This window comes from Lepisma saccharinum, chromosome 27 (genome assembly GCF_977018435.1).
Source record: "Lepisma saccharinum chromosome 27, izLepSacc3.1, whole genome shotgun sequence".
Taxonomy (NCBI): Eukaryota; Metazoa; Arthropoda; class Insecta; order Zygentoma; family Lepismatidae; genus Lepisma; species Lepisma saccharinum.
In genome coordinates, this window is record NC_139255.1 from 55257335 (window position 1) to 55271164 (window position 13830).

Here is a 13830-nt window from a genome sequence, read left to right on the forward strand (position 1 = left end):
GTTTTGTCAATAGCTTCATTTGTGTTGTTTATGTTGCCTTGGAGATTGTGCGACAACAATAAAATGGAATTAACTCGTGAACATTTTCGTGCGATGATTTTTTACGATTTTCGACGTGGATTATCAAGACAAGAGTGCATCGATCAACTTACTTCCACATTTGGCGACGAAGCCCCATCTTTTGCCACTGTGAAACGCTGGTATAACAAATTTAATCGTGGCCGCCATTCGCTCACCGACGAGATTCGCGAAGGTCGTCCAAAATCAGTTGTTGTTCAAGAAAACATTGATGCTGTGCAAAACCTAATACTGCAAGATCGTCATGTGACATACTTGTGAGATTGAGGCAACCATAGGCATTAGTTCCACCAGCATATATAAAATATTACATGATCATTTAGCTGTGAGAAAGGTATGTTCTCGTTGGATCCCACACAATTTGACAAAAACTCAAAAAGACGCTTGCGTCAATTGGTGCAAACAAATGCTCAATAAATACAATGGTGGTGCTTCAAAAGACGTATATAAGATTGTAACAGGTGACGAATCATGGATATATGCATATGAGCCGGAACGTAAACAGCAGTCGACTGTATGGTTGTTTCAAGATGAACCCAATCCAACAAAAGTTGTTCGCGCTCGAAGCACATCGAAACAAATGGTCGCCTGTTTTTTCGGGAAAACTGGTCATGTGGCAACTGTGCCTTTAGAGGAACGTAGAACGGTCAACTCTGAATGGTACACAACAATTTGTTTGCCAGAGGTCTTCGGTCAAATACGGAAAACAAACAAACGCCGTCGGATCATTCTACATCAAGACAATGCCAGCTGTCACACATCTCGTCTAACAACCGACTTTATGAACAGTCAAAAAATCGAATTGATGGGTCATCCGCCATACAGTCCTGATTTGGCACCCAATGACTTCTTCTTGTTCCCGAATGTCAAGAATAAATTGCGTGGACAACGATTTTCGTCGGCGGAAGACGCCGTTGATGCATTCAAAAACCATATTATGGAGGTGTCTCAAGAAGATTGGAAAAACTGCTTTGACAAATGGTTGGAACGAATGCAAAAGTGTATTGACCATAAAGGAGAATACTTCGAAAAACAATAAAGCAGTTTTCAATGCCAAATTCCTGTTTTTTCATTGTTAGGCTCAAAATATAAATAGTGACCCTCGTATAAAAGGTTTCTTACATTCAAAATTTAAATTTCCTGACATAAAATGCTTCTGCAGAATGTTGCTGGCAATAGGTCTGGATGAGTTGCCCATTCTGGCTGCTCGACAGTCCTCACACACACAGACACAAGCACAGAGAGAGTGAGTGTGAGTGAGTGAGCGAGTGTGATAAAATATTTCTAAACTGGAGAGAAGAGGTTAAAATTTTCATTACATATACAACTAAAGAAATATGCATCGCTGAAAAAATATATACAATTCAATATTATTATTCACTTTATTCAGTCTAATTCAAAACGAACGGTACAGATGCCAAGATAACATTGCAGCTTACAGCACCTTCAAGCACAAAACTATTTTCCATTCAGCTTTAGCATATCCAATATTTTTTTCTCTAATAGAAAAAAAGAAGTTTTTGTTTAACCAAACATTTGGTCCCCTCCTATTTTTCTAAAAATAAAAATTTCAACAAAGACCTGAAAAGCCAAATTAAAAACTTACTGACACTGATAAGAGCTGTAATCTGCAATTTCAAACATTTGAAATATGCATTAAAAAATATGATTTTGACTTCTAACTGGATGCAAACTCACGAATAAATATATGCAAATATTTTTTTGTCATTAAAAAAATACTTTTACATCGAATATAGTAGTGGCGTATACGTAAATTCGAGGAACACGGTCAACAGTTTCACGAAAAAAATCACAACTTCAATTGCACCCCTCACGTAAGTGAATTCAACTTCACAATACGAATCGTTCTCAAACTTGGAAAACAATACAATTCTAAGAAAAACTTAACACAATTATTTCAAAAAGAGAGAATCGCAACCCTGAAAGAGATTCATTTTTTTTTGTGGCCAATTTTTCTCTTTCTCTACGTAAATGACCATTTTTTTTTCATACTTTATAAATATTTTACGGAATAAGTGGAATGTTCCTTCAATCGCACTTGCTCGCACACTTATTATTAATATAATAAATAACAGGAAGCAATACAAATAATACAGATGCAGTGGCTGCTTTATAATCATTCTTTGCACTAATATCTGTCTCGTCGACCTCTCCCATTGCCAAAGCCACCGCCAAAGTTGCCACCAAAATTACCGCCATAACCACCACCGCCTCTTCTGGATCCTCCTCTTCGGTCTACCCGTTCCCTGTCCTTCTCGGCATTTCTCCTCTGCTGGTAAGCTTCAAACCTTTCTGACATTTTAACCAGTTCCTCAGGTACTTCCTAAAAAAATATATATATATACTGTATAGTCATTCAGAAAAACTTAAAATGCTAGAAGCAAAGCCAATACCGCAATGTTAAGTTCTTGCTATAACAGAGTTCCCTCTCATTTTGCAAAAGCAAATTCCTGGACTTTGCACGTCTTTTCCAGCCAATTTTAAAGCAATACACAGATGTCATATGGTGACCACTCTAGGACCATGATAAAATTCAAGTATAATTCCCAGTTTTCAAGGTGAAATTTCCGAGAATTCAAGGCTACAAGAATACGTCTCCTCTATTTCAACCTTGTGTATTACAGTCTCTCAAACCCCCTCCCCCCACACAAATACAATAATTAACAATATAACGGGTCTGTGCGATTCCAATGTATCAAAAATTTCTGATTCAATTCAATTAAACGGTATATGTATCTAAAATATTTAATTCAAGGTGCAGAGTTTGCATTTGTAATTTCACATACTCAGACTCGAAATACATCTAAAAACATAACTCTCAAATGTTACGGGATGTACTAGGGATGGGCCAATATGAAATTTTGGCCGATACTGATACAGTACAGATATAAAATTTACCGATACCGATAACCGATATTTTACAGATCCGATATAAAATTAGAAATGGTCCTTGGAGAACCTGAAATGTTCATTGATCTCCTTAATAAATGTGCGTTTTGAGGTGACTGCAGTGCAAGAGAAGCTAAATATTTAGACATTTACTTTTTAGAAAGAAGAGCATGGAAATTATCCATAAAAATTACAACAAAATGGCAGAATTTTGCACTAAATTATAAGATATTTATCGATATATTAAATCGGTAAAATAATCTGCAATTTTACCGATATATCGGCCAATACCGATACAGTACCAATTAATTGGTCCCATCCCTAGGACATACTAATCTACGAAAATGTCTATTGTATAAGAATTTCAAAATGAACTTTACCTAATCAAATTCAAGATATTATATTATCTTGCAATAATCTTCTGCATGCCAGATAGATTGTTCTGCAAAGGACACTAACGAAGCAATCAGACTGAAATAATTTTGATTTATTTTCCATGCAGCTTTCTTTTCTTTTCCTTAGTGGATAAAAATACAAGCTAAATGGGGAAAAAATTGTCCTAAGGTATTTTTATAAATATGAATAAAATGTGATTTGGATTAATAAAAGTTGCAATTTTTCACGTCTCCGGAGAAAAATTCATGTAGAATTCACATATAATTCCCGGAATTCAAGGTGAGAAGCCACCCTGTAATGGTAGACCGCATTTGAAAATTAATTTTGCATTTCTGTTAATACATGCTATTTTGTGGCTCTTACGCTAATTATTACAATAACGAAGAATTGTGATTAGATGAAATTGATAAGTGACACTCAATCCAGGAATCAAACTTAGAACCTTTGTTAGTGAGGTTCAGCCCTAACTTGGCAAATTTATATTTCTAGCACCGTTGGCTGGTTAACTGATCAGAGTATATTCTTCCTGTATCTTTCTTATTTCACGACACTTTTCTGCAACTCTTGACTTGTTACAGTCATGATGATGAATGATGACAGAATGAGATTGACGAAGGGTCACCAACAAAGAATCACCCGTGCCTAGGGTTGAATCTGGATTGAGTCAACCACTCAACTTGATTGGCTATTGAGATGATTCTTTCTGTACACTAGAAAATTCACACAGATCATAAAAAAATGGATGTAAAGTGAATATTACAAATAATAATAATAAAACAGAACTTGTACTGACTAAAATTTTTCACCCATTTTAAATAAAAAAAAAAAATTATGATGATAAGAAAGGAGAAAAAAAATCACTTCAAAAATTGAGGATAAATTTCAGGCACCCAGTCATATTTTCACATTTTCTTACCAATTAATCCACAAGGTTTCAAAATTCCAAAAATCAATTTTTATGTGGCAGGTCACACAACACAGACTTCACGACTAAAAATTACCACTAACTTGCAAAGATTATGATGTGTAAAAGTTAATATCAAAAATAGGGTGACTATTCATTTCAGTATAATATGTAGCAGTATGACATGCAACATATTACAACCAACTCTACAACGACAGATAACATATTTGGATCAAAAGAGATATGCAACCTGTTCTGCTTCTTCGAGGATTGCGATCAGCTCCTTCGCCTGGCCCCAGTCCTCCCTCGTCACCAACGATATTGCCTCCCCAGTCTTCCCTGCACGGCCTGTTCGACCAACACGATGTACGTACTCCTCAACATTACGAGGGAAGTCAAAATTGAAGATATGCCTGTGGAAGGAAACAGTTCTACTATTTAATCTTCAAACGAAAATAATCATACAACACATATGCAACTATATATTCTTATACAGGGTGTTTGTGACATTGAATGAAACCGGTCGTGTCATTAAAAGGTATAAGCCCAAAATAGCCTATTTGACAGTGGAATAAGACAACCAAAAGATGCGGCTTCTAGATTTGAAATGGACAGTACTGCAGTGTATTATAGCACTCTGTGATGAAAATGTTACTGTATGTGTTCAAAACTGCGGCCCCCAGCAGAGAAGCAGGCACGACAGTGCCGCAAGAAGCTCTCTCTAACATCCCTGGGGTCATTTTGACAATATTACAGGCAGCAAGGATTAGGGCTGTGGAATATTTCGATACAGAGTAGATATATTCAAAATATTGATATCATCGACGTATGGTGGTGTTGCATTCCTTACGTACAAGTGAAGTCAAGCATAAGGATGTTAAGATAACAAGTAATGCACTCAACCCATGGGGATAGAACTTGGGAGGTTGATGAGAGATTGCTTCTGATTAACAGGAAAGCAAATACGTGCAACCACCAATACAAAGAACAAGGTTCCTACTTTATAGAACTTGCTTTGTACCCTTGTGTGCCCAAGTATAGGGATGGTATTGATACAAGACATACTTGGCAAAGATTCAGTCTTTGTAAAGGATTGTCTCGTTCTTGTCTCGCCTCGATATACAGCATATGCACAGCACAAAATATTTTGTAATAACATTTTCCTGTTTGATGCATAGTTTCGACAACTCGAGAAGAGGGCAGGGACGAAACTTCAAATTGAAAGATATAGATGTGTCAGTATTGTCGCAATCGTCAATATCGGTATTTTTGATAGTGTTGATATTGGTATTTTTGATATTGCCGACACCGATATTCAATCGATATTGAAAAATCAATATCGCACAAGCCCTAGCAAGGATTCTTGCCTGGAGGGGATGCAAGGGGAATCCCTCCGCTCGACACGAAATCGTCCGCCATTACTGCCAGGCAGTACACCTTGAAAACTACTTACATAAGCTGCATCCTTCAGTTGTCTTATTCCACTGTCATATGCAGCCCCAACTAGTTTTGGCTTAACTTTTTAATGACGCATTTCTGGAACAGGGTTCCTCATCTCATACCGGTACATAGGGCAGTCAGTCTCTCTCCACCCTGCAACTTTGATTCAAGGTCACGGAAACACCCTGTATTTGCAGCACAATTCTTGGGAGAAATGGAACATGATTCATTTTTCAAACTATAATTGAAGAACAGTCAACATATAAAAGAAAGGAAAATGAGAAATAGTAAAATCAGACTTGTTATTTTTTGCTCCATTTAATCTGATAATATGAACGATGTTTGCAGCATCAATCTCATTGGATCAGGAGAATGAACAGCCTTACCAATACAATACCAATTCAATATTTCTACAGACAGTCTGAGATTGAGTGAACAATTCTGGGTCACTTTACTACAGTGTGTTCACATAATTATGAAAATCTATTATTTCCCTGTCCAAATGCATAAAAAATCCTTGACTTGACCCAAAAAATACAAATTAACCCCAATTTTACATTTTATTGCATTTTAAGTTTTTTCAGCTTGGTCCCCTGAAAAATGATAAATCGAGGTTCAACGGTAGTTTTGCTTTTTGAGTGTGCCATGATCGCATATTGATATTTTTAAAAAATCTTAAGTCGATGGGTCTTTATTGACTTGAGGTGATCCAACAGAAGATTAAACTTATCAATATTTTTCAATTGGCGTCCACCTTCTCGTTTACCCGACAAATTCATGCCTTTCTCATGTCACTTTATATCATGGTTTTCACATTTATTAAAAAAAACACTCAACCAAACCTACAAAAAAGAAGTAAATGGTTTCATTATGTTATTGGCTGCCTGCAACGTACAAGTCTGTTGGGCAATGAGGGCACCACTCTGCAATGACAGGTTCAAACCAACAGCATTCCTATTTGATTTAACTTTGCTGAGCTTTTTAAAGAAATCACTGATTTTTAAGGCTTTTCCCTGACTTTCCAGGGATACCCTGTATTAATATTTATATTAATATACAGGCATGGTGAATGTATCTTGCTTTCTGAAACAGATTTCCAATACTGTCGTGTGAGAATCAGAGGGACGTAACTCCAATTTATCAACCTTACAGGAGAGAGGAAATAAGGTATTCTTAGGAATATATCTTTACTCTTAAAATGAGTCCGTAAATTGGAGATACATGACTCCACCTTACTGCTAAGGCTTAGAAATGCAGTTATGTCAATCTAATTCCAAATCGAGATCTTCAGAGGAGTTTATTTAAACAAAACTGAAAACTGCTTTTTTGCAGTTACATTCCTCTGCTTGTCATACGAGGACACGTATATTTCTTTGGCAAAATACATTCAATACAATCATTAATTAGGAAGGTGAAATATTTATAATTTTATTTCAAATTGGTAATACCGGTAAATATAACAGCACTACATAATAATAATAATAATAATAATAATAAGAGCAATTAGAGCAAACAAGGTAAATGTTTCAGGATTAAAAAAATATACTTATGTTGTGCATTCTGCTGTGTGATTTTTAACGCACACAGCTGTAAAATGGAAAATATATGTGTAAAAGTTTATATACAGTCAACTCTCGATTCAACGACCTTTCACAGTTCCCGGGAAAAGGGTCGTTATTTCGAAGGAGTCGTTATTGGAATTTGCCCCAATTTTCTGCTTAAACAGAGCTCAAACGGACACAAAGATGCATAGGAGATGGTAACACCATTTATCCTGGTAGTTATACAACCTGTTATGCACAGGACGCGTGTTGTGAGAAGGAAAATAGAACATGAAAACGTTTTCACAAAAAATAATGTTACTTTCTTTCAATTGTGCACAGTCGTTGCTTTTCCAGGAAATTCTTACAATTACAGTTCATGAGAAAGCCGTTTGCACCGAGACCTATGGAAAGGTAAACAATCTCTCGCTTATTGCAAGCGAAACTCGAAGAATCTTGACACCAGTTACACTGGCGCCAGCAAAAGTCTGGAGATAATCGGGCAGAATGAATGTTGGATTTTATACGTGTCTAGTGGAGCATTGTCTGTTACAAGATTAACTGGTAAGATTAGATCTCTCGGGAGAAACAACACAACCTTTCTAGGCACCAGACAAAAAAAAAGGCGGGGCTGTAATTTTCGTTCTGGTTCGGCTGTGTAAAATACATCGCAAAAAAACGTTTTCTTTGCTTCAACCAACTCCATTCACCCTCCCCCCTTCCCAATTCAAGGGAGCAGTCCAAACTCCTTCTTTGACTTGCATTGTAATCCAGTGTGAAAAAGGAAACGCGCAACTTGCGATTTGTCTTCACCCAATGCGTATTCTAGGACACGTCATTAAACAGTGTCCCAGTCGAAAGTCATTTAGGTTTGGAATTGAATTTCACTTTAAACTGTATATTTAGTCCCGATTAGCCCATCAGCATAAAATGAACTGAAAACAAGCTTTATGAAACTACGCACTTTTACATGTCAAAATGGTAGATCTTTATTTACTCTCACGTTAATCGATGATTTAATGTTGGATTTAGGAGTATTCCCGATGTCAAACACCCACTCCTCCAAAAGTTTTCCCCTTGAATAATGTCTTTCTAATCGATCTCAGCGACCATTCCTACATTGAGCACTTTTTTTTCTTCACACGAATGGTTCTTGGTTCTGAAGAAAAGCGGATGTGAATTAAATTTACAGTTTTGCTTATCAGAAGGCACAGAACATGAAGTTGTTTTAACTCTTGTTTTCCTTTCTGGAGATCGAATTTCGTTATCGTCAAATGAAAACAGCTTTGCGAGATTCAAAACAATAACATTTTTCTTCACGCATTGCTGTTATCGGCAAGCAAGAGCTTTGCGGACGCTAGACAAAACACTGGCGCCAGCTGCATCGTAAAAACAAGGAGACCGGCTGGAAGTTCGAGCAACAGGTGGCGGAAGAGAAAAGTCCCAGCATTTTAAAGATAACGCAACTGTCGAAGACGGAACTTTTAACAGTAGTGTAAAGAAGAAAGAAATGTCCCTTGCTTTACGTTTTACCATGCAACAGACAATAATACGGGTAATATTTCCTATGCAGACGACAGCATAAAAAAAGACCTGAATTCTGCAATTATCAACATTGCCGTGCACACCAGTGGCGGAGAATAAGCTGGGAAAAGGGGGGAGGGTTAATTTTTTTATTCTGTTTTTGTTCGTTTTCAAGAATATATCCAGAACTGGTTGCCCCATTTTAGACGTTAAAGGAAGAGGGGTGGGTCCATTTCCACCCTCGCCTGTAATCAGCCCGTGTGCGCACACGAGCAAGAAAATCGCCCCTCCCCCCTTTGCTGACAGGAAAAAGGGGAGAAGTCAGTCAGCCAACGGAGCACTTTTTTGGCAGATAGATATTACGACACAATTAGGAAACCGTATGAAGTGGGGAAACGGGAGTTATGATGCACGTAAGATCGAAGTAAACTTTTGTGGAAACCTGGATGACAACGCATTAAGCGGGTTGACGATCTTTAGTTCGCGTATGTGGCTTTGATTATCTCTAACAGTTTCGCTTTTTTATGAAGTGTTGCAGGGAACAAAGAACACGTTTTGAATTAAAGCGGTTACCGGAAGTTGTCGGCTACAAGGCCCAAAGTTGCTCACTCACGGGAACCTGCTGAACTCTAGGTCAGAGCTGGACAGATGGGCCAGACTTCCAGGCACCACGCATCTGTATTTTCGAACATTCCTGCGATCTTATCTCTCAAGGTGGTGTATTTATCGATGAAAGAGCTTGACCTGCCATACACATTGGCAAAGACTGCAAGTCCAGCAGTCATTTCGGGCTGCTCCCCCCTCCTCACCTGCGAGTTTTCAGCAGCTCTTAGGACAAGGAAACAAGTCAAGGTCGATTTAAAATAACATCCAAGCACATTCGATCTTCTCTTCTCGCGTATCCAAGAGAAAGCATGGCAAAACAAGCCTGGCACGTTGGGTAGCGGCCGTCGGGTGCGGGGTAACATTGGTGCGCTTGAGGGAGGGGGGGCAGAGGTCAAGTGCTATTGGATATCACTCAAGCATGGTGTGGTGGTGTCTATTTTTAGTTCAGACCCAATTGTGAGCGGTAGAGCGCTCGTGAAGGGAATGAGTGGGAAAAAAACAACGCACTTTTCGGCCGATTTCCTTCAATTTTTCAACTTTTTTTCCAAATTTTTCAACTTTTTTCTAAATTTTTCACGGTTCCCGGGAAAAGGGTCGTTACTTCGAGGGGGTCGTTATACCTGGGGTCGTAGAATCGAGAGTTGACTGTACTTGTAAATGTTCTTGCGAAGGTTGCTTTTTGTCCAGTGGCAAGGAAAATCAACTGTTAGTTTTCCCCCAACGGCTCTCTTGTTTAAAAGGTAACAAAAGTGTATTTGCCCCGGTGGTTGGGGGCAGATCAGTTTTGTCAGAGGTATAAATACCGGGTTCTGACTTCTTCGAGACACACATGGAGACTCTGATGGATTGACAGAAAGAGATGCATAGTAGAGGGCAATACAGAGTGAGTGCTGTATGCAGGAAGTCCTGCGTGATAAACTGCGAGAGCAGGTTAGCGATATAGTAAATAGTGCACTTCCTGTGGTAGTGCAAGAGCAGGAATCCGGAAAAGTGGATTTGTCTGTACGGGAGCAAAAGGCAACCTGCAGCATGAAGCAATGTATATACGGAGAAGGGGATGTGTGTAAATACAAGGGTTGGATAAAAAGTAATGGCAACACTGCTGTCCCGTGAAAGGGGTGAGTCACAGCGCCACAAGCGTTTCGTGGCTGATAAAGGAATGTCAGACGAGGAAGTATAGTGAGTGGGAGCGATTGTATGTTATTCAGTCAAAAACAGCAGTGCTCTGAAGCAGAGGACAATATTGCCCAACAATATGTTTAGGCAAGAAGAACAACGTCTCTCAGGCAGACGGTCAACGCAGCCTACTACTGCACCTTCTTGCAACACCACCTTCGTCTCGCATTAAGAAGGAAGCGACGGCACGGTGTCCCATCATCCTGCTTGACAATGCAAGGTGTCACACTGCGAACAATGTGACGGCGCTCGTGCATAACTGGTAGTGGGAGGTACTGGAACATCCGCCGTATTCACTGGTATGAGACCGTGTGATTACGACCGTTTTGTCAAAATGAAGGAACCACTGGGCGGGAAGCACTACGACACGCGCGAAGCCATCGTATGTGCTATAGGGTGGTTACTGCGGGACATCGACAGAGATGGACGTGCTGACGGTGTACGACGCCTTCCATACGTGTGACAGAAGGTCGTAGAGATGAGGGGCAATTACTTTGAAGGAATGTAACATGTGCTCCTCTGCCAATACAGTCAAGTACCAATTATACCAGTGTTGCCATTACTTTTTATCCAACCCTTGTAAATTGTAGTACAAGACTCCTTGTGAGGCATAATTGAGCAAGCTCTGTAGGTCATAAATGCATGCTAGGTAATGGGTGTTTTGGTGGTTTGAGAATCGGTTGGCTGTCAGTAACCCCTCAACTTCAAGAAGATAGCCGATTTGGTTATGTAAAGTGTAGCTATACCTACAACCACAAAGTAATTCTTCCTTAAGTTGGTGACAAAAATACCAAGGCAGGAAGATGGAGAAGGAATGTTCCTGTAACAAGGCACCTTCCTAACGAGATAAAGTTACAAGTGATCACTCTACCTATAAGAAGCACTCTCAATACTTATACTCACGTGACATCCTCAATATCAATTCCTCGTGATGCCACATCTGTTGCGATAAGAATCCTGACGTCCCCGGTCTTCAGGTCTTCCAGAGCCTGCAGAAGGATATAAAGTTCATTTCAGTGCACTAGATATTGAATTGTTATTATCCGTAAAAGTGCTACTTTACAGTTCTATGCCACCTCTTAAGCAGGAACTGACAACGAAAGCCAGAAACCCAATTGTTATAACTGAAAATCCAGGAAAGGAAACAGAAAATCTCAATACAATAACAATTTAATGACAATGATTTTGTGGGTTCTCCGTAAAGAAATGCTTAGGCCAGCCACACACTGGATCCGACACGACACAACATGACGAGTCATTCTTGTCTCCTATGGGTAGCCGCACACCAGACAAAACATTTGACTCAAGTCTCCTTGTGGCATGCTGCAAGAAAATGATTTGCCCTGTGCCAATCCATTTACATCAGGCACATACATCTAATTACAGACAAAGTCGGGGCAACTTGAAGCCCGCAATAAATGGAGTCGTTGAATCTTACATTAAATGGCTAATATTGTATTTTGTAACCAATTATTTGCTACAACACACAAACTGATACATCAATTCTACATATGCACAGCTTCTGCTGTAAACTGTTATACTTACAATGCATCAAGCAAGGTAGTACATGCATTACGAAGCAAACAGACATGTGGCAAAATCGATTGTGAACAAAAACTGCATGAAAAAATGAACCTCTCTCCATGTAACCGGCAAAAGGATATAAGCATATACCAAACAAACATCTTTATAGTAAAACATGAATTGACCAGAAACCAAGCAAGTCCCTACCTGCTCCCTGTCAGCTTGATCTCTTGCTCCATGAATACTCTGACAAACAACACCATTGAGTCCAAGCTCACTTGATATGTCATCTGCTCTGGTCTTCTTCCCGACAAACACTATCACCTTGTCATCTGGCTGCATGCCGTAAATAAACTGGTACAACTGAAAGAAGAAAAAGCAATAACTACTTGTGACAACTACAATGATAATGATAATCATAATGAATCATTTAAGACTAATGATGCACCTTTTACATACAAAATATGATGTTTACATGCACAAAATCCCATCTTTGACACAGATGGGAATGCATGATGGGAATGATGAAATATGCATAAGTTTTATTTGCGAAGTAATGTGCAATGTGTGCTTTTCCATGAAATGAATGCTTTTTCGCAAAATATCATCAAATTAAGTAGAAAACACGCAAAAACCGGCAATCGAGGTTGTGTGCGCAAACTGTCGATTTGTAACAAAACGTTTGACTAAAGTTTCCTACCACTTGCAGCTGAAGAACGTTTTATCTTCGATCACATCAGGAAGATGCTGCAAATTGGGATTCCCCATGCACATAATCTCAGTTCGAAAACTTCGCTCCCTGTCAAGCTGCATTCCTTTCTTCCCACGAATGTCTACTCAACTTCCAGTTTCATTGAACTTGTTAGCTGTATCAGCAATAAGATTAGTCTGTTTTTTTCTTTCCATCACTGGTATATACCACTGATCTAACATTTTATTTCCCGCTCTCCTCAGTTTTTATTTACCATAAATTTATCTCCCTACTAATACTAGTGAAATGGAATGAAGGTAACTTTGTAACCCATCACCTTAGTGTGCCCAATAAATTGTCATTCATGATGAGCCACAGGTATGAGACTTGGTCATCTCATAGATTAAAGTTTAGGAAATGTGTGAATGAAAAAAACTGACATTTTTTTTTAAAAAAAAGTTGAATTTGATTTGGGTGTGGCAGCACTTAGGATATTTTGCACCAGTCATGTTATATGGGAGTACAGCCCATTATCTTATCTACGAGGGTAGAGTGAAAAGTTTTGAGCCTCACATGGAAGGAGTGATGCCAGGTAGTTAAAATTTTGGAGGATGTAAGGTTTGAATTTTAGGACACTCTGTGCGAACTTTTATGAAATTCACATGTTTTCTTCTGTTTTTATCAGGTTGAAAATGAATGAAGTGTCAGAGAAGAGAGTGGCCGACAGAGCTGTGATTCGGTACGTCTGTCGGCAAGGCCTCACTGCACAGGCTGCTTTGGTCCAGTGTGGCTTCACTGCACTTCCCCATCCACCTTATTCCCCAGACCTGTCCCCGTAAGATTTTCATCTGTTCCCTGCTATGAAGAATTCACTTCGAGGACGTCACTTCCACATGGATGAAGGCGGTCATTCAGTGGTGGGAGACTAAGGACAAATCATTCTACGAGATGACTGTAAACAAATTGTGGTGATTATAGAGAGTATGAGATTATGTAGCGATATCATAATGAGAAACTGTAGCTCAAACATCCCTTCCCTG

At 39.0% G+C, this 13830-nt stretch overlaps 1 protein-coding gene across 1 annotated transcript in view; it reads right to left on the reverse strand.

The window, feature by feature from the left end:
- Positions 1-1447: 1447 nt before the first annotated feature.
- The window catches only part of LOC145980441 (putative ATP-dependent RNA helicase DDX43), a 47864-nt gene continuing 35481 nt past the window's right edge, over positions 1448-13830 (reverse strand). Inside the window, exons 10-13 of the mRNA XM_083113536.1 lie at positions 12307-12462; positions 11479-11564; positions 4539-4701; positions 1448-2422 (exon numbers count right to left, since the gene is read on the reverse strand). Of these exons, the coding sequence (XP_082969662.1) occupies positions 2228-2422; positions 4539-4701; positions 11479-11564; positions 12307-12462 (600 nt within the window). The 3' untranslated portion in view covers positions 1448-2227. The remainder of the gene's footprint in view (positions 2423-4538; positions 4702-11478; positions 11565-12306; positions 12463-13830) is intronic.